At 42.4% G+C, this 21,757-nt stretch overlaps 1 protein-coding gene across 1 annotated transcript in view; it reads left to right on the top strand.

Moving 5' to 3' along the window:
- The window catches only part of cps1 (carbamoyl-phosphate synthase 1, mitochondrial), a gene marked incomplete at its 5' end in the record, with an annotated part of 88,337 nt that overhangs the window by 19,627 nt on the left and 46,953 nt on the right, over positions 1-21,757 (top strand). The window contains 8 exons of the mRNA XM_080412246.1: positions 196-406; positions 1,985-2,183; positions 3,486-3,662; positions 5,136-5,254; positions 11,698-11,843; positions 12,424-12,485; positions 13,177-13,240; positions 17,260-17,441. Coding sequence (XP_080268372.1) covers positions 196-406; positions 1,985-2,183; positions 3,486-3,662; positions 5,136-5,254; positions 11,698-11,843; positions 12,424-12,485; positions 13,177-13,240; positions 17,260-17,441 — 1,160 coding nt within the window. The remainder of the gene's footprint in view (positions 1-195; positions 407-1,984; positions 2,184-3,485; positions 3,663-5,135; positions 5,255-11,697; positions 11,844-12,423; positions 12,486-13,176; positions 13,241-17,259; positions 17,442-21,757) is intronic.

The following is a 21,757-nucleotide window of genomic DNA, read 5'->3' as shown; positions in this document are numbered from 1 at the left end:
TCAGATCGACAAGCTTGAAAAAGCGGCGCAAAGTGCAGAGTTTTGAGCTTGTCGATCTGCTTGCCGATCTGCTGTTTATTTGAATCCTGGAAAGTAACAGTTTGTGACATATGAGGTTTCCACACCGAGAGAGACGTTGCTACACTAAATCCATGTTTTTTTACCCTCTGACCCCCCCTCCTCCTCGGCCTCCAGGCGACTCCATCGTGGTGGCGCCCAGCCAGACGCTGTCCAACGAGGAGTACCACATGCTGCGCGAGACGGCCATCAAGGTGGTGCGCCACCTGGGCATCGTGGGCGAGTGCAACATCCAGTACGCCCTGCACCCGGCCTCTCTGGAGTACCGCATCATCGAGGTCAACGCACGCCTCTCCCGGAGCTCCGCCTTGGCCTCCAAAGCCACCGGGTAACAGACGTAACGTACCACATACACCTGGGCTTTAGTTTAGTTTATTTTAACTCATTCACTACCAGAGTTTTTTTTCTGGCAGTGTGCAGCCAGTACCAGTGATTTTGAGCATTTTTACTAACCTTTCAAGAGCCACAGAATCTTTCGCTCCAGGACGATCGGCACACAGAGTGTCGCAAAAGACGGAGGGGTTTCTTTGCTTCCTTCAGGGAAAAAAGTGTGTCACCGCGACGCTCCGTTCTTTAGTTATTGGCTGTTGAATATAGCTTGCTCTCGCCAAAAATGCAGAAACAAACAAGAAAGCAGAGAAATTTGTATTTTTCTAAATCCTTTAACATTAGATCTGGGTTTGTTGTGATCACGTTATTTTCGGGTCTACTCTTCTCCGGAAGTCATAGGATCACTCATAGGTTGGCAAACAGCGCCATCTAGCGTAAACACTGAAAACACTGTTTTGACGTGTTACACTTCATCGGCACTGTGGGCTTTGGGAAAAAAAATGGTGTTACACATCATTGGCACTGAATGAGTTCAAAGTATTAAAGGTAGGGTAAGTGATATGTTTTGGTTAAAACGGTACGTGCAGATGCTGGTGGCGGAGGGATGTAGTAGACAAACAAAGGAAACGAGCGAACAGTGTTGCTGAGGTGCCGACCACGGTGAGATAGATCAATATTAAAAGGAGGAAGTCGCACCGGTAGCTACGATGATGAAATGTATTAGAACAGACCAAAGTTGCGATTACAACTTGTCTCAAGGGACAAGAGTGTAGTGTGTGCATTGAGGAAAGGAGTCACCTTGTGGCGATAGACTGTAATAGCAGCCTCTGACTGCATTTCAGTGAAACGGCTGTCATCTCCGGCCAAGTAATGCGGCCGCCGGCCACGTTAATTTATTTAAACGGTTAAACGGAAACCAGGGTATTTTGGGGGGCATTTCTTTCAGTTTAAAGTTTTGGAAACCGCCAAACTCTAATGTGTACACCCTCTGAGTTACAGAACCATAAGGGTCCTGTTGGTTAGTAACTATTAATCTTTTAGCTGGGGACCCCCTGGAACCCCCTCAATGACCTCCTGGGGGTCCCCGGACCCCATGTTGAGAACCACCGGTATAAGACACACAGTCAATGTGTGTCTTATATTACGTTAGTTTTTGTTATGAAACGAAAACGTTTTATAACATCGCTGTGGCCTTGTATGTCCAAAATTGTGACTTTTCAGGAAATGGAAAAAAGGACTTCGATCCAATATGGTTCTTATTTTAGTCACAAGCTACGCTTATTGATACTTTTCATTGGTTAAAAAAATATAAAACCCAATTTGAATTAAAAGACATTCTAAAGGAGCTAAAATAGCAGATCTACAAGTTGTGAATTTTTAGATCAGCAATCTTTGCTACTTTTGAGTGACACTGCAGTGTGACAAAGTAGGGCATTGATTTACGAAAAAAAAAGTTTAAATATGGAGATACAAGGTTTCTTCATGACATCGACAAATTATGGATTTACATATGCTGGACTGTTAAATGAAGTAAACAGAGTTGGAAAGTAAACATCGTCATCCTCCCCTCCTACAGATATCCACTAGCGTTCGTGGCGGCCAAGGTGGCGCTGGGCATCCCGCTGCCGGAGATCAGGAACGCGGTGTCAGAGAAGACCACGGCCTGCTTCGAGCCCAGCCTGGACTACATCGTCACAAAGATCCCCCGCTGGGACCTGGACCGCTTCCAGGGCATGTCCCTGGAGATAGGAAGCTCCATGAAGAGTGTTGGAGAGGTGTGTGTGTGTGTGTGTGTGTGTGTGTGTGCGTATGTTTGGTTTTTTTATATGACAACTATCTTACTTAAGGGAAATGGTTGAATTACCTAAAGGTTAATTCAAAGCCATTTTATCAAAACTTTAGTATCGTTTTGTGTGTTGGATGATTGTTTTTGTCTTTTCTATTCAGTAGTTCACTTTGTATGACATTAGCTAGGGTTTTAAATCTGGTATGGGAATGCTGTTAGCCTGTTATTGACAAAGCATATTGTTTGGACTATGCAGACGTGTGTGTGTGTGTGTGTGTGTGTGTGTGTGTGTGTGTGTGTGTGTGTGTGTGTGTGTGTGTGTGTGTGTGTGTGTGTGTGTGTGTGTGTGTGTGTGTGTGTGTGTGTGTGTGTGTGTGTGTGTGTGTGTGTGTGTGTGTGTGTGTGTGTGTGTGTGTGTGTGTACTTGTACTACTTGTTAGGGACAAATGTCCCCACAGGTACAGTACATTTTGAGAAACAACCATTGTGAGGACCATTCTCCCGGTCCTCATAAGATAAATGGTTTTTTTATTGTTTAAAACATACATGTAGTTGTTTTTTTGTCTCACAATTAGGAAAAAATTCAGTTTAGGCATTTAGAGGTTAGCTTTTTTAGCTTTTTTCTTTTTTTAGCTTCTTATGCCTTTATTGATAGTACAGTAGGTAGACAGGAAACAGGGAGAGAGAGATGCGGAGTGACACGCAGCAAAGGTCGTCGGGATCGGGACTCAAACCCGCGATGCGCTGTCAGGCTACACTGGAGCCTAGGTGCCCTGGGTTTATGCCTGATTTATACTAAGATGCATGCCTGTTTCATGCACCAAACATAGCAGATTGACTATTAGTGGTGGATGGAATTTTCCATCCTAAAATATTGATTTCCTCACAAGTATAGTATAGTAATACAAACGTGTGTGTGTATACAATCTTGTGGAGCAAATTTTATTTACACCCTATATACTTACAGTAGTTTACGGGGGTCCCCAGGGGTCTATCCTTGGCCACCTACCTTTTTTCCCCCTACACCAAAAAGGGAAGCAAGAGTTTATTGGGTTAGTCAAACTTGAGTGGAGCTTAACAACTTGAACCCCATCCTCCCTATTCTGGGGGGAACATTTGCGAAAAATAGCCGACCTAGGAGCTCACAACGCGTCGACGCATTGTGAGCTTGTAGATCTGCTATTTTCGGCGAAGTGATTTGGTGTAGATCGGAAAAAAGAGGGTCTAAGTGGTTGATAATGTCGATATCTTCTTGTCCTTCTTGTGTGTGTGTGTGTGTGTGTGTGTCTAGGTGATGGCAGTGGGTCGTACCTTCGAGGAGAGCATGCAGAAGGCCCTGAGGATGTGTCACCCGTCCGTGGACGGCTTCATGCCCCGGCTGCCCATGGGCAAGGCCTGGGCCCACAACCAGGACCTGCAGCAGGAGCTGGCCGTGCCGTCCAGCACGCGCATCTTCTCCATTGCCAAGGTACGCCCACCTCGTCGCCTCAACGCCCTGGTTCGCACACATTTTCATGTCAAGGACCAATATGTATTTGTGCCATGGACCCTCCATCTGAAAAGATGCTATATTAACTAATTTTGCTGGGGACTCCCTCAAGAACCCCTGGCGTTGCTCACTGAGCGACCCCATTTTTAAGCCTTCTTCAGGGTTAGGCCTCTCTGGCTTTTGATGACGTCGTGGGGCCTTTCCGCACCATCAGAGTTATGTCTTGCATGCACAGTAGTGTCTACCTCCTTTCGCAAGCCTGTGCGTCAAGCCCATTGGTCCACAGCTGTGGTTAAGCTGCACTACCAGAGCACTTCACTACACGCAGCGTTTCACTTTTCCCTCCAGGTTCTGGGGGCTTGGTCTGAAGCCTTTTGAGGACGAGTCCGAGGTCGCTGTGTGTACGACTTATGTGAGCCTCTGGTCCTCAAATAGCAGACCTCAGTTCGCTATTTGAGGATCAGTGTTCTAGGTACTGTAGATTATTCAACAACAGTTCAAGTTACCGGGTTCACGCGGTTTGAAATAGTGAACTCAAGGCCATGTGAATGCAAGGTGCTCACAAAGTCAACTTTGTAGACTGCAGAATAGAAAAGGCCTTGAGGCTTAATGAAGTTCAAGTTAGTTCAGAATATGTTGTGACATTTCACCCTCTTTGCCCAGGGTTACTATTTAGTTTCACGTGGAGCAGCTCAACTTGCCTCAACATCCTCGTCTGCCTTTTTTAATTCCAACCAAACTTGTGTGACGGAAGGAAGGTGAAATAAGGAGCCCATTAACATTATCTGCGCACAGAATTAAGTTCCGGCTCACAAGCACCGAGTATACTGCGAGAGAACGACGGGGTCGTTGCTTTACCCCCCTACAACCCCCCTCCCCCCCGCGCGTCGCCGCCCTGAGGAGGCAATCACAGTAAGGTGAAGTCAGTGTCAGGCCTCCGTTGCGAGGCAAAGCTCGCCGTCCCAGCAAACCCCGCCGTGATAGATCTACCCCCCCCTCCAAACGCGGGATGAGATGGTTGACGCCGGTGGCAGCATTAAGGACTAATGGTCCATGTCTTATTGCCAGGCCATCAAACTTCAGTGATGACCCCCCTCAAGGGTGTCGGCCCAGACAGACACCGCTACAGTCACCTCAGCTCAGCTATAAGCTCATCTCTGCTCAGATCACGTCCCTTCTGCTTCCATAATAGACTCTTAACCACTTGAACCCCAGCATCCCCAATTCCGGGGGGCAACATTAAAAAAGCATTGCGTTGTGATCTTGTAGATCTGCAATTTTTTTCTAGGGTTCAAGTGGTTAAAATATGACTTCACAAGTTTTGGTCAACATTTTGTATTATTGGTTGTTTGATGGGTTCTGTGTGTGTGTGTGTGTGTGTGTGTGTGTGTGTGTGTGTGTGTGTGTGTGTGTGTGTGTGTGTGTGTGTGTGTGTGCACGAGCACGTGCCAGGCCCTCTACAGCGGTGTTAGTGTGGATGAGATTCACCAGCTGACAGCCATTGACAAATGGTTCCTCCACAAACTGCGTCGTGTCACACAGCTGGGTCAGCACCTGACCCAACACGACAGGTGATACAACACACACACACACACACACACACACACACACACACACACACACACACACACACACACACGGCTAAGCTCACTGCACAGTACAATCCACATCCAAAATAAAATGCAACCTTACAGAAAGGTCTGCAATAGTGCAAAGCACTGCTCCGTTGCACCGTTTCATTACTGCATGCTGATGTTAGGGGCCCACAGGCTGTTTCTCATACTGCTCAATGGTCAGTAGAACTTACACCAACCTGGGGTACCAAAGATCACAGGGGGGTGTGAGGCCTTGTCTGTTTGAAGTCCGAATTTGTTCCATGTTGCACAAAATCATACATCATTACATTTTTGAGCGCTGGTGTCACAATAGTGGTTCCTTCTTCCAGTTCCAGGACATTGATATATACGGGCCTTAACCACTTTTAACCTGGCATCGATATTTTGGGCATGTCATTATAGGCGAAACAATTCCAAATGTTTAAGATTCAAATGTATCAAAATGTTATAAAATAGTCAAAAACTGTTTATAACCTGGATAACTGTGAGTTACTAACTCCATGTCTTGCCTATTCAGTTACATTTTACAGTTTTTGTTTGAGGTTCTGAAAATGTCTTTCACTTTATGAGACAAAACACATTTGGAAGAAAATGCTTGTCATCTTCCTCCACTAGATGTCACTATAGTGTTTAGAAAGCTGGTCAAATTAGTTTTGTGTGTGTGTGTGTGTGTGTGTGTGTGTGTGTGCAAGAGTTAATCGAACAAATACATTTAATCAATTGTGAGAAATAATCAACAATCAATTTTAATAAAAATATATAAATACAAAATACAATTTAGCTTGCTGCAATTTTACCCCAAGTCCTGGGTTTCCCTGAAGCGTTATTATTGTTAATCTTCATCATCTATAACTTCCATAGATTAATTAACAGGAGCTTTAAACATAGCCTCTTCGTTTCAACAGTGGTAAAAATCAGAGAGCTTGAGAATGAGGATTTTTTTAATAGTTGCTGAAATATTTATATGCGTTAATCTATAGGATATGATGCCACACTGGTCCCAAAGCACAGCCTTTCACATTCACAGTGGTGTCCAATCTGTATGGTTGAGCAGTGGTTCTCAACCTTTTCAGGCCGCAAACCCCCAAAAATAATCATGTGTGAACTGGGGACCCCCCACCCTGGCAAGCACTTAGATTTGTAGGAGTTGAGGCATTACATTTAGTTTGACTTGGTTCCACAGATACATTTTGTGAAAATAGTTGATCTACATGCTCACAACTCCTCTCGCTGCGAGGCGTTGTGAGCTTGCAGATCTGCTATTTTCACACATGTTTCCTCTTTCTTATATTATTAGACAATTTGGCCAATGTTTGACCTTAGTGGCTTAGTCCTATAGTTTGTTGATTACTTTTGATGCAGCAATGATCTTTTTTCTTTTCTTTCTTTTTTAGTTTTTTGAACATTAAAAAGCTCTTAAAAGTCCTTAAATTGTCACTTCACTGTCATCTGAGGACCCCCCCCCCACATACAATACAATATAACTTGTATTTTGTCATTTAGGTGTTGTGTCTGGTTGGTATACTGCTTGAAGGTCAAAATAACATTTCTCCCCAGAGCAAGCAGGCAGGCTCTATTAGCTCGGTGGTAAAAATGTCATTACTTGGCTGCACAGGAGACCCGGGTTCAAATCCAGGGTAGGACATGATAGTTACTAGAGTGCAACTTCACGTACTTGAGTAAATGTACTTAGTTACTTTCTACCTCTGCAATTCCATATTCTTTCCTCACCTCACCTTACCCTCTCTCTCTCTCTCGCTCTCTCTGTGTCTCTTTCTCTGTGTCTCTTTCTCCTCTTCTCTCTGTCTCCCTTTCTGTGTCTCGTGTATCTATGCTTTTTCCCCCCCAACTACTCTCTCTCTGTCTCCTCTTTCTCTCGCTCTGTCTCTCTCAGTCAGCAAGTCTCCATCTCTTTCCCCTCAACTCACCTTACCTCAGATCATTTCATCTCTCTCTCTCTAAACCGAATCGGGCCCACGTTCGTCTCTCTAAATGGGTCTCTCCACGCCTCTTCTCTCTCTGTCTTACACCTATTCCTGACATACAGCGAAGGAACGCACAACTTGTCCTGATATCGGGGCGTTCTGAAGTCACGGTGGGAGTATGAGATGATGGGCTTAGATTAGCTCATATACTGTCTGAATGGGAGTTCCTGAAACAAATGGCCCTCCAGCTGGCTCTCTGTTTTCAGCTGGCTCCAACCACTCTTACCTAGACACACAGTAGCAGTAGTGAGTCCAGTAGGAACCATTATGGACCCATGGATACATCCGTTATTAAGACCGGGAACACATCTGTGTCATTTTAAGATGTCTTTGTCTATTAGAAAATAGCAGATATATATATATATATATGCACATTTTTTTTTAAATCTTGGAATTTTTTAGCAAATCTTTCTAATACTCTATAATCTTAAAATAACTAATAACCAAAAATAGTCTAAATCTACAAGCTTACAACGTGTCTGCTACACGCTGTAAGCTTGTAGATTTAGCCATGGAAGACATGGAATCCAAATGACTGAAATCTGTCCTGCCAGTGAGCACTTTAACTCTTTTAGACCTGGTCTGTGTCATTTTTAGATTTCTCTGGCTATTAAAAAGTAGCAGATTTACCAGCTCATAGCGCTACGAGCTAATTGATTGAATCGATTAGAAAAAGGAATCAATAAATGATAATTTAATAAAATAATGGATTAATAATCAATCCCTATTTTGGGTAAAAGAAAAAGATGAAGAAAAATACTTAATAATAATAATAGCTGATAGTATAAAATAATGCTTAAGTGGTTAAAAAAGTAATCAATAAAATAATCACAAGCAAATAATTTTTTTTTTTTACCAAGTACTCCAGTACTTTAACTCAATTGTATTTTTCAACTTCAATTGTAGTTGTGTTTGACCAAGAGTATCTATAATTCGACTCAAGTACTTGAGTCCCCCACTGCCATTCAGTCTTCTTGGACAAGCCGGATACTAGCCCCTTGGTTCTGAATGGATGTCACTCTGGCTCAGCTGCTCTCAAAGCTGCCACAGTGTGGCTGCAGGCTGTCTCACAGACAGAAGCAGATCAAAGCCGCCACACGCAGGACGCACGCTTTCCCACCTCCAGCCTCCAGCAAACCCCTACCCTGACTCAGCTGTTCAATAATTAATGTCTAAGCGTCCCGCCGCCGCTATACGGGGCCCAACACATTGTAGTTTTGGGCCGGAGGAGGAGAGGACAGGTGGCCGGTGGGATGGGGAACAGCCAGGTTGGACCGATGGGCTGCGGGCTCCGCCAGGTACCTACGTACAAGAGTCCTATAGAGCAGGGGTCTTCAACATTTTTAAGGCCAACAACCCCTTAGCTGAGAGAAAGATGAAGCGGGGACCCCCCACTACATTTATTGTTTGCGCTATCATCAGTGTTGTGTAAATTTATGTTTGTTTGTTTGTTTGCACAATATTGTTTCTATTAACCTATTCAATCCGGGAGCACATGTGTCAATTTAGATTTCTTTGGCTATAAAAAAAAATGCCAAATTTGTGCAAATCTTTGAATATATATATTCTAATGCGAACATTTGTAACTCAAATCTTTGCTTCTGGGGGTCCCTGGAACAAAACATTTTGAGATGGGGGTCCACGGCCATATACATATCTGAAGATGTTTTCTAAATCCTAACAGGTCAATGTATCAGTGGTGCTCCAACGTTTCCATGTCACAATCACCCCCACAATGATATGTATTTGCCCGGGGACCCCCATCTCAAAATATGTTGTTCCAGGGACCCCCAGAAGCACAGATCGGAGTAAAATAATTTAGCTTTAAAACATATATATATATATATACTGTATATTCAAAGATTTGCACACATTTTTCATGATTTTTCAAAAAATTGCAGATCTACAACTATATCTACTTGTATATCTGCTATTTTTGAATAGCCAAAGAAATCTTAAAATGACACAGGTGCGTTCCCGGTCTTAATGGATTAATATGTTCCATTATACACATTGTGACCTTGTAGATTGGCTATTTTCTGCGAATGTTTCCCCCATAATAAAGGATGCTAGGGTGGTTAATGTAAAAAAAAAAAAAAGTAAAAAAGGGTCCCATCACACAAATATTTGGGTTCTGGGCATTACCAGCGGTCCAAATGGACCCTTATGGATTCATAACTCTGAGAGTGCACAAATGGAACCAAATGGACCCGCAGATTTTTACAGTCTATAGATTGGGGGTCCGGTATAGTTTAGGTCAGTGATTTTCAACTTATTATTTTATTTCAAGGACCCCCAGTTTGATATGCATTTGATACAGTATTCATTTGCTCTAGGACCCCATGCAGGTCCAGTTTACTAAGTCTAGAGGACAGCAGTGGTTCTCAAACCTTTTCATGTCAAGGACCCCCAAATGATATGTATTTGGCTGCGGACCCTTGTGCCAGGGACCTCCAGAAGCAAATATTTGAGTTTTTGAATAGCCAAAGTATAAAGGAAATGTGGTACCCCCCCGGACCTCACTTTGAGAACCAATGAACTACAGTACTCGAGTACATTTACTTAGTACTTTCCACCACTGATACTTTCCACCCTCCCGATCAAACGCCTGCAATTTGAAGCTCGCACTGTAATTCTCGGGACTATGAAATCTTAGCCCCTCTATTCCTATCGTCGTCTCGCGGAAGATTGTTATTTTTCTTCAGCCCCGGCCAACTGCGGTGGGAGAGTTAAAACACACTTGACATTTCCAATATCGTTACGGTACCAGGCCATAAATAATTCAAATGGAGGAAAGAGAAGAGAAGAGGCAGAAGAGGGAGACTGGCGTTTCAGAAGGAAGGAAGACAGTTTCCCGGCTCTCCGCTTCCATTTTTCACACACCTCTCTCTTTCCCTCTCCCTTTAAAATTAGTTTTAAGCGGCTATGAAAAGTAACTAAATACATTTACTCAGGTACTATTATTATTTTCCTTCTATGTGTCCATTTATCAATACTTACATCTCAGAGGCAAATTTCCGTCCTTTTTACTCCACTGCACTTATTAGAAAGCTTTAGTTACTAGTTACTGTGTAGATTTAGATTATTATTACATAATAGAAAACATACATAAACCAATTAAGCACTATTTTATATTTCAGCTATTCGGAAATAGTAGATCTACAAGCTCACAAGTCACATTAGATCGGGTATTTACAAAAAAGTACTACTTTGGGACTGTAAGTATTACTTTCATGCCAGTACTTTTGTACTTTTACAGGCCCCTTTACTTGTAACAGATTATTTCTACATGGTTGACGGTGGTATTGCTACTTTTACAAAACAAAATCTCCCACCCCTGCTGCACCTTGGCACGTCTGTGGATGTGATATTGATTGATCCTGTCTGCCCACTCTACCATGGATGACCAGCCATGACCTGACCGCTGTACTGACCCCCTCATAGTTCACTGAACACACACACACACACGCAGTTAAAATAAAAATAAATAAATAACAACTTTTGCAACAAACTCTGAGATTCATTACGTCTCATTATTGTCCTATTTTCTCTAGGCTTTTTCCTCAGTTACACAATTTAGAGTATGTTTTCACTGTGTCTTTATTTACTGAAGTCGGACTGAATTTCACATACTTTAGGGAAAAGAACTGAACAAAAGAGAAGACGCGATTTAAATTACACTGACATATGAAAACGTAACAGTACAATCTCACCATTATCTTCACCTCTATATCCAAGATTATTATAAACATAAAACAAAAAGTTTTGAAATTTGTGTTTGGTAGATACATTTTCTGTTGTAACAATGCTTCTTGGCAATAACTTTTATATACATACATATTACATATTGTATATATATACATTTGTAAGGACCATGGGGGTTTCCACATACATTAACTACTTTGAGCACATTTGTGACTATTTAGAAAATAGCTGATCTCTAAGCTCAGGACATGCTGTGAGCTTATAAATCGACTATTTTTGAAAAAAAGATATGAGTACTTTTACTTTGGTACTTTTAAGTACTTTTACTTAGAAGTTGGGCCTTTTACTTGTAACAGAGTATTTTATATTATGCTATTGCTACTTTTACTTACAGTAAAGTACTTGTTGTTGTGGTGCGAATACCATAGACGCGGACAACTTCTTTACTTTGCAATTAACATTACTTTTATTGCCTATGCTAAAATTAAGGGGAAAAGGGAGGTGGAACAATAATGGCATGTCAAGTCACAGTGAAATCAAATCTGAATGCAGGTGTCTCTGTCTGCCTAATAAGCACAGATAGGCTCAATCCCACTAATTAGGGATGACACTAGGGATGACAATGGCTCTATTGTCCTAAAGTGCTGATTCTTTTTTTCTTTCACAACTATCTTAAACACTTCTTCCACCGCTGTCCCTTCCATCCAGCGCCTCGGTTCCCAGGGAGCTGCTCCTCAAGGCCAAGCAGGACGGCTTCTCAGACCGGCAGGTGGGCCAGGCCCTGGGCTCCAACGAGGGGCAGGCCAGAGAGCTGCGGCTGGCGCAGGGCATCAGACCCTGGGTCAAACAGGTTAGTGCTGACTGCCTGCTGGAGCTTCTCAGGGCATCAGACCCTGGGTCAAACAGGTTAGTGCTGCCTGACTGCCTGGAGCATCCACTGTTGTTAGCCAGTGGTGGGAAAGTATAACTAAAGTACATTTCATTGCTATCTCCACTTTTCAGTACTTTAATACTTTTTTTGTTTTACTATTTAACAGGTTCTGGGTTTGTTATTGGCTCAGGGGGTGATACTAACCCTGAGTGCTGGGTGGGAACTCAGAATCTATTCTTTAAAATAAAAAGTTAAAAAATCGCTGATGGTCAAGCTCACAACGCGTCGCTAGGTGACGCGTTGTGAGCGTAACGATCGACTATTTTCTGCGAAAGCCTTCCTCACAATAAGGATACTGGGGTTTAAGTGGTTAAAAACCATCACAGAACTTCATGGGTTCTGGAAAGTTCCAGGTTATGAAAGGTTCTGGTTCAGCCTTCCTAGTCAAAATAATAATAAACTAAAGTGTTGTTACTGAAGGAAGAGGTGACTGGACGTGTTTTTTTTTTTTTACTAACTTTTTGTTCTCTTTTGTATTTTCCTCATTGTGTGTGAACAGATAGACACCTTGGCAGCAGAATATCCTACCAAGACCAACTACCTGTACTGCACCTACCATGGCCAGGTGTGTAGCTTTGGCTTTAGTTTTCTCAGAACATCACTGAATGGAGTGCTCGGGTGGTGCAGTGCTAAAGTGCCTGCCCAGTGCCCACCACGGCAGAGGTTGTGGGTTTGAATCCAACGGCTTCGTTGAGTGTAGTGTCTACGCGAACACAATTGGCACGTGTTCGGGGGAGGGAAGCCGGGTCGGGGAGGAGGTTGATAATTGTCACTGCATGTAGTCCTACGGGCTGGGGCGGGCGGTACCTGTCAGCAGGGAGTGTTGGGCGGGAGGAGTTGGACGAAGGCTCTACGTCCTCCCGGTGGGGGCTCCTCACTGGCAGGTGAGTCAGTAGGATACAACAGCAGGGACAACACAGAAATGTGTGTGGGGAGGAATCAATTGGCACGACTAAATTGGGGAGAAAAAACTAAAAAATATAAAACATCTGAATCACTGAATGTTGTCTCTGTCGGGTGGTTCATGTTGTGAACTCTTGTACGACAAAGTAGGGCATTAATCTACGCAAAAAAAACATAAAAATTGTTGAAATGCAGAGATACAAGGTTTCTGACAGACAGCAACGATATGCTATGTAAGCTAAAGAAAATCTTTGCATGTTGCAGATAAAAACATCAATAAAAAGAAAATCACAGTTTGATCAGTAGTTAAGGATGGTAATTGGAATGTGACATATTTGTATTCATGTCAACAGGAGCATGACCTGGACTTCACAGACCATGGAGTGATGGTTCTGGGGTGTGGACCGTACCACATAGGTAAGAGAGACTAGAAAAAGCCTATACCCTTCACAATCTCTTCTGGATCAGGGCTCGTTTGAAAATCTAGAATGTGTTGCCGGCCCAACCATATATCTTGCCATCAAACTGGGGGTCCTTGAAATGAGATAAAGTTTGATAAACACTGGCTTAACCCATTCAATCCGGGGACGCATAGCGAGCTTGTAGATCTGCAATTTCTTTTTGAAAAATTGTGAACATTTGTTCAAATCTTTATATATTTTTTTTAATCGTTGCTTCTGGGGATTCTGCAAATGTCTTCTAAATCTTTTTTTTAAACTTATGTTGAAACTTTGTCATGTCAATGACCACCCAAAGTGATATGTATTTGGCCGTGGACCCCCATCTAAAAATATTTCGTTCCAGCGGGACCCCCACCAGAAGCAAAGATTTGATTAAAAAATATATGTATTCAAAGATTTGCCCACATACAGTATCTGCTATTTTTGAATAGCCAAAGAAATCTAAAAATGACACCGATGCGTTCCCGGATTGAATGGGTTAAAAGCTGCAGTGGAGTAGTGTGTTTTGTGCAACATAGAGCCCTCAACCAGCTCAAGAATAAATAGAAATGACACGAATGAAATGAATTCAGTGATGCCGAAATTGATGAGCACGGTTACATTTTGGGAGGGACACGGTGCAACTCAAAAACTGACAGAAATTGGATTTTAGGCGGCTATTGCTCATAAAATAAAAGCTTTTCAGAGTCACAAAAACAAACTGAAAAGATATGACAGGACTGGCATTTGGTGCATCAGATAATATGACATAATTATGCATTTTCTTGTTTCTGGAAACGTGTAAAAAGGAAAATAAATATTCTCCTGTTTCATTAGCAAGGACAATTCTACCAATCAATATGCGTTTTAAGGATTTTATTTGTTGGAAAACTGGAAACTCGTGTACATAATCTGTCTGTATGCTGTAACGCACTCAACAAAATATGTCAAGGATTAAAGTTCTCAGTCGTAGGTCTGTCACAATTATTACATAAGATTTTGTCTAATCGCAATTATTTGAGATAAATTGCAATTATTTTTGCATAATCGTCATAATCGTTCCCATGTCGAAAAATGTTCATACATTTTCAAATACAAAAAAAAACAGAAATAGAAATCTGCAAGCTTACAACACGTCACGACTATTTTCACGGAATTACTTTCACAGAAGGTGAATAGGTTATTTGTCATATCTGCCCTGTGCAACTTCAAAGTCTTCAACTGCAACGACAACGACACAATTAAATCATTAATCAGCCATATTGGAAATAAATTGTGCCACTTCTTACTTCCTTCACAGGTGTTACCAATGATACTAATGAAGGCTCTGTTCCATTCTGGTCAAACAGAGTCAGGGTGCTGATATTGTCCATGTTGGCTCACTGGAGACTCTCCAGACCCTCCTGACCCTCATGGTTCCTTAAGAGGGTTCCAAATGGACCCTTACGGGTGTGTAACTCTGAGAGTGTACAAATGGAACCAAATGGACCCGTTCCATTTGTACACTCTCAGATGTGGCCACATCCACACAGAGACGTTTTTAGGTGAATCCGCATACGTTTTTAATCGTTTTGACGTTTCGGCCACACGGAGCCGGCGTTTTAGGTCCGCAATACGCTTATTTTTGAAAACGGGTCCCAGAGGGAATTAATCTGAATATGCTACCCTTGCGTCTCCGTGTGTACACCTAAAGACGCATCTTTCCTGAAACCGATGACGCCATAGCCCCCCCCCTCCCCCTCACCCCCTCCCCCGCGCATGCACCGACACCCCGTCGGCGCCTTATTGATCAAACTACAGCTTCACACAAAAGTATAAAAAGTAGCAGATCTACAAGCTTATAGATCTGCAGAAGCTACTTAACGCGATGGGGCTTTTACAGCACTGCTCCTACACTACTAGCTCCATAAAGAACCTCTCACTCCGCTATACAGCTCCGAGATGAGGTTCTATGTCGTTACCTTCCAGAATCGGGTATACGTCCGCCAAGGCTCCGCTGTTTACCCTTTTGTATACGTCGTATCCCAAAACGAATGGTAGATTCCAAGCCGCACGGATGTTTAAAGTTTGGAACGGAATGGAAAATTTTAGGAACGGAGCGAAACTACCCATTTAAATCGCTTATTTAGTCAGCCTGTGGCCATGTTTCCCATTCAACCCGGAAAACCCCCCTACGTCCGCTGCCAGTACTGCTCCCGGTTTGGCTACAATGGGAAACATGGCCACAGGCTGACTAAATAAACGATTTAAATGGGTAGTTTCGCTCCGTTCCTAAAATTTTCCATTCCGTTCCAAACTTTAAACATCCGTGCGGCTTGGAATCTACCATTAGTTTTGGGATACGACGTATACAAAAGGGTAAACAGCGGAGCCTTGGCGGACGTATACCCGATTCTGGAAGGTAACGACATAGAACCTCATCTCGGAGCTGTATAGCGGAGTGAGAGGTTCTTTATGGAGCTACTACACTACCACCGTCAGCAACAAGTGGACATGGAGTAAATGTACTTAGTTACTTTCCGCTTAGTTACTTTTTAATGTATATTCACGTGCATACAAATGAGCCATGCGGTCTTATAAGAATGAAAACAAACGCCTTGGTGCTAGCCATGGATCACATGACGGTCGTCTGTTACGACGGTCATGGATGAACTTCAACCTGGTGTTTGCATTTTCTCCATTTACAATCCGTACATCTACATAAACGTTCATATTTCTAATATAAAGTGCTGACCCATGGCCACGGATGTTACAATTATGTACGGGCCCGCATAAGTACCCGTATATTCCGTATTGTTCAATAAAAAAAAAAATTATCCGATTGGTGGCCATTGTCCGAATTTTCTCCATTTGCTTTAATTTACGCGACCCTATCGGTTGGGAGGTGTATTACACTCTGAAACATAACTCTATAAGAAAATGGCCGCCGATCGGATTAAAATGCTTTTTTATTGAACAATACGGAATATACGGGTACTTATACCCACCCGAAGTGAATTGTAACATCCATGGCCATAAGGTTAGCACTTTATATTTTAAATCTGAACGTTTATGTAGATGTACAGGTTATAAATGAAGAAAGTGCAAACACCAGGTTGAGTTCAGCCAGGACGCTCGTGACGACGTTCGCAATATGCCGTGCCCCAGCGCATCTTTATTCAGTGGTGGAAGAAGTACTCGGATATTTTACTTAAGTAAAAGTATCAATACCACAATATAAAAATACTCTATTACAAGTAAAAGGCCTGTGCTCATAATGTTACTTCAATCAAAGTAAAGGTACAAAAGTATTGGCATCAAAATATACTTAAAGTACCAAAAGTAAAAGTACTAACATTTTTGAAAATAACTGATTGACAAGCTCACATTGCGTCGCGATGCGCGTTGTGAGCTTGTAGATCGGCTATTTTCAAATAGTCTATGTATAAAATAGGGCTAATGTATGGTTAATGTGGTTGATGTGGCTGGTTAATGTATGTTTTGTAATGTAATAATTTATATCTGCAAAGTAACTAAAGCTTTCAAATAATTGTAGTGGAGTCAAAATACAATATTTTCCTCTAAGATGTAGTGGAGTAAAAGTATTGAAAATTGGAAATACTCCAGTAAAGTAAAAATACCTCAAAAGTGTACTTAATTACTGTACTTGAGTAAATGTACTTAGTTACTTTACAGTTACACCACAGCACCACCCACAGGCCGGGCATATAAACTACAGCGTTTTCGTTTTGTGTTGTTTTCAGTGGTTTCGTGTGGACACACATATTTCTTGAGACGATTCCGTGTGTACAGTAAACTTTTTGAAAACGTCTCTGTGACATATTTTAAAACGTCTCTGTGTGGATGTGGCCGGAACAGAGCCTTCATTAGAATCATTGGTAACACCTGTGAAGGAAGTAAGGAAGAGGCCCAATTTCTTTCCAATATGGCTGCTGTGCATGGAGCCTATCGTGTGACAGCCCTAAAGTGACCGCCTCCCCTCTCCTTGTCCACCAGGGAGCAGTGTGGAGTTCGACTGGTGCGCGGTGTCCAGCATCCGGGCCCTGAGGCAGCTGGGGAAGAAGACGGTGGTGGTCAATCACAACCCAGAGACGGTCAGCACCGACTTCGACGAGTGCGACCGCCTCTACTTCGAGGAGCTGACCCTGGAGCGCATTCTGGACATCACTCAGCAGGAGGTCAGAGCCCAGTGCTGGAAAGTAGCAGTGGTGTAAAGTAACTAAGTACATTTACTCAAGTACTTTACTTGAGTACACTTTTGAGGAATTGCTACTTTGCTTGGAGTACTTCCAATTTTCTGTACTTTTACTTGTACTCCACTACATTTCAGAGGCAAATATTGTACTTTTACTCCACTACGATTATTTGAAGACTTTAGTTACTAGTTACTTTGCAGCTATCAATTATTATATTATAAAACAGACATTAACCACTTTAGCCCTATTTTATACATGGACTATTTGAAAATAGCCGATCTATAAGCTCACAACGCGTCGCATCGAGACGCGTTGTGAGCTTGTAGATCTGCTATTTTCAAACATTTTAGTACTTTTACTTTTGGTACTTTAAGTATATTTTGATGCCAATACTTTTGTACTTTTACTCAAGTAACATTTTGTTTGCTGTCGGGCAGAAATCTTTATTGATCTTTATTTTTTTGTAAATACCCTTATTGATCATACTACAGCATCACACAAAAGCATCAAACGTGTCGAGCGCTTCGAGCTTGTAGATCTGCTACTTTGGCTATTTTTTTATATAAGGAGTTCCCAATGCAGCTACACCCAAATATGGAGTGTGTTGTCTAACATCAATCAAGCGGAAAGGACTCGAGGGAATGCGGTGCCCGCCGTCGAGTAGTTCGGATATCCGGTTGTCCAGAACTGCCTATCCAACCAATTTGCCCATATATGGGCATTCCAAAATATGGGTATGTACTGATGACACCAGGGATCTCCATATATGGACATAAAAGGGACACGGGTAGACAGACAGAAACGGACATAACAGGGACACCGACAGATGGGTACAATGGGTACCCATTTGGGGGCAGATGGGTACCCATTGTACCCGTCTGGGGGCACTATCGGATCGGCAGTGCCGACGTAAGTGTGAGGGCCGGATTTGGCGATGCAATGCGTTGCGTGAGCTTGCAGATTGGCTCATTTAGAAAAAAGTTTGTATACTATATAACTTTGGTGATATCAGAGTATTTTTATATTGTAGTATTGCTATTTTTAACTAAGGCACACTCAAGACAGGCACATACAAAACATACATACATACACATACACACACACACACACACACACACACACACACACACACACACACACACACACACACACACACACACACACACACACACACACACACACACACACACCACAAATTGGTAATGAAACGATTATTAGATTTCATCTTTAGGGGGGAGCCGGGGGACACTTCAATATTTCAAATTCAACCGACTTTATTATTAATCCCACTAAGGGCGATTAGTTTTAGACGATAGCATTAGAATGAACTTCATTCCTCTGTGAGAGTCTTTTTCCGTAAATAATAAATGAAATCCAGTGTTGGTTTGAAAAGGTCCTGGCTCTCTTAAATGGATCACTTACTACTTCCTCTTCTGCTTACCTTTTTGATTTGCAGTGATGTGTGAAAATGCCGCTGCCAGTGGCTGCCTTGAAGAATAGCTTTATAAAAATGACTTATCCTAGAAAGGAGAATGTTTTTGCCAAATGTTCTGCAACTTAAAGCAGTTTCCACAGAAACGCGCCGGACCGCGAGCCATTCGTCTCCCGAGCGTCGAGCAAAAACAAATCCTCTGCTCACAGCGGCATGGATGAAACATGGCCGGCAATAATATCCATATCCTCTCTGTTTACTCGTATATATTTACTAAGCGGAGAAAGTAGTGGCTACGTGGCCAGGCTGTGAGAAGTTACCCAAACACCGTTCAACCTCTCTCCTTCTCATGCATACTTTTGGACTCAAACCTGAGGCATTTTTGTCAATCCGTGCAGTATACTAGATTTAAGAGCTTAAGAGTTTTTATAGACAGACAGACAGACAGACAGACAGACACACACGCACACACACACACACACACACACACACACACACACACACACACACACACACACACACACACACACACACACACTCACTCTCACTCTCACTCTCACTCTCACTCTGTCTGTCTATTTTAACCTGTTAAATCCTATACACTTTGTTGACTTTTGTTGACCCCAGGTATCTATACTAGGCCCCCTCCTTTTTCCCTCTACACTAAATCTCTGGGGCGAATGCTCACTCTAGAAGGAACGCTAGGGTTCATGTGGTTCTAATATTGCGCCGCGTTGTGAGCATGTAGATCTGCTATTTTCTGCAAAGATATCAGATATAGCTGTAGAAGCGAAAACAGAAGGGGGGGGGGGGGGGTCTAGTATAGAGCCCTTGGGAATCTGGTCAACCACTGTAAGTATAGAGTTGAAGTGGTTAACCCATTCAATCCGGGAACGCATCTCTGTCATTGTAGATTTCTTTGGCTATTCAAAAGTAGCAGATATGCATGCTCATTCCAAAAATACCAGATCTACAAGATCATAGCGCGGCACTCGGTGCAAATCTTTGAATATATATTCTTTAAAGCGAACATTTGAAACTGTCATGTCGTCTTATTTCTTCTGAAAAACTATTGTTGCTATATCAGTGATGCTCAAACCTTTCTTGTCAAGGACCACCCAAAATTATGTTTTTTTTAAATGTTATTCCAGGGACCCCCCCCCCCTCTTTAAATAAATATTCCCCCCTGTCAGGTGACAAGAAGGCCAGTTGACTCTCATGCATTGTAGGAGGCATGAGCTCGGCCCTGGGCTCCCTAGGCTGTGGGGGGAGTGTAGCGCCCAGGATCACTTAGAAAATTGGCACCGGGTGAAAGAAAAAGGGTGACAAAATCGTGGGATAAAGAATTTAAAAAAAAAATATATATATATATATATATTCAAAGATTTGCACAAAATTAATGTTCAAGATTTTAAAAAAATGGCAGATATACAAGCTAGTGCCGCGCTACGAGCTTGTATATCTAAAATGACACAGATGCGTTCCCGGATTAAGATGACTCGGCTCTACTAGCCAACTAAGTGTTATTTCAAGGCAGGGGAAATGTGGAGCTTTTCCAGAGATGAGGTTCTAAAAGTTAACGTCTACTGTATACCATTGGTTCTCAAAGTGGGGTCCGGGGACCCCCAGGGGTCCTTGGGGGGATACCAGGATAATAGAAGCATTTCCATGCTTGGTGGTCCATGGAAACTCTTATAGTTCCTCATTGTTCCTCATATTGTCCTTCCAGCAAAATTAGTTAATAAAGCATCACAATCGTGTATCCATATTTTATACTTTGGCTATTAAAAAATTGCAGATGTACAAGCTCAAAGCTCACAAATCTTTGCTTCTGGGGGTCCCTGGCACAACATTATTTTCAGGTGGGGGTCCGCAGCCACATACATATACATTTTGGGGTCCTTGGCACGAAAAAGTTTGAGAACCACTGCTGTATACCGTAGCTATAACCAGCTATAGAAATAAGAAAAATACACATTTTGTAGTCGGCATGTTGCGAGTGTGTGTGTGGGTCGTTTAGTGTGTTCCTACTGCCCAGCTGCGTTGGGTATTTCAGAACATGCTCAAAGCCCTGAATATAAGCTCTGAGCTAGTATTTTTTTGTGTGTGTGCATGTTATTGTGTGTGTGCTAATATTCATGGACGCTGGTGTTCCGGAGGAATTGTAATCCAGTTAATGTAGCGATGGGATCTGGAGTGTGATTAAGTGTTTGTTTGTTCAGGCAGATAACATTACCATCATTCCTCTCTCATGGCCGCGTTTTCCCCTTGCACACACTGTGTGTGTGTGTGTGTGTGTGTGTGTGTGTGTGTGTGTGTGTGTGCGCGTGTGCGTGTGCGTGCGTGCACTTGTATTTATTTACTATACTTGTGAGGGCCATAGTAGAATTTGAGAAATATATATTTTGAGGAGCGTTTTCCTCGTCCTTACTATTACAAGAGAAATGGCTGTTTTATGATTAGAAAATAACATTTGAAGAGTTAGACTTAAAATGAATAAAAGATGGTTGGGGTTAGGATTGGGATTAGACAATCAGAGGTTAGGTTTAGGAGATGGGGGCAGGGGCACAACTATAGTTTTTGATTTAATATTTTATTGGGCACAAATTTAAAACCGCACAGTTACATTTAAAATACTTTGTCTAAAAGGTCAGTTCAAAAAAGTCCTTGCGGTTTTGTTTCCATTGAGGTCCTTGGTATTCAATTCATAATCATATATAGTGGCACCAACAGTTCAAATATCAACACAAAAATACAGAAAATAACACTATATGTACAAGTTAGTTGTGCACCGGTGTCGTTGAAAGAGTGCGACCCGTTGTGAGCTTGTAGATCGTCTTTTTCCGGATTTAGGGCTAGAATAAAA

Source organism: Gymnoscopelus braueri, assembly GCF_963280865.1.
Source record: "Gymnoscopelus braueri genome assembly, chromosome: 18".
NCBI lineage: Eukaryota > Metazoa > Chordata > Actinopteri > Myctophiformes > Myctophidae > Gymnoscopelus > Gymnoscopelus braueri.
This window is presented reverse-complemented; position numbering and strand designations above follow the sequence as displayed.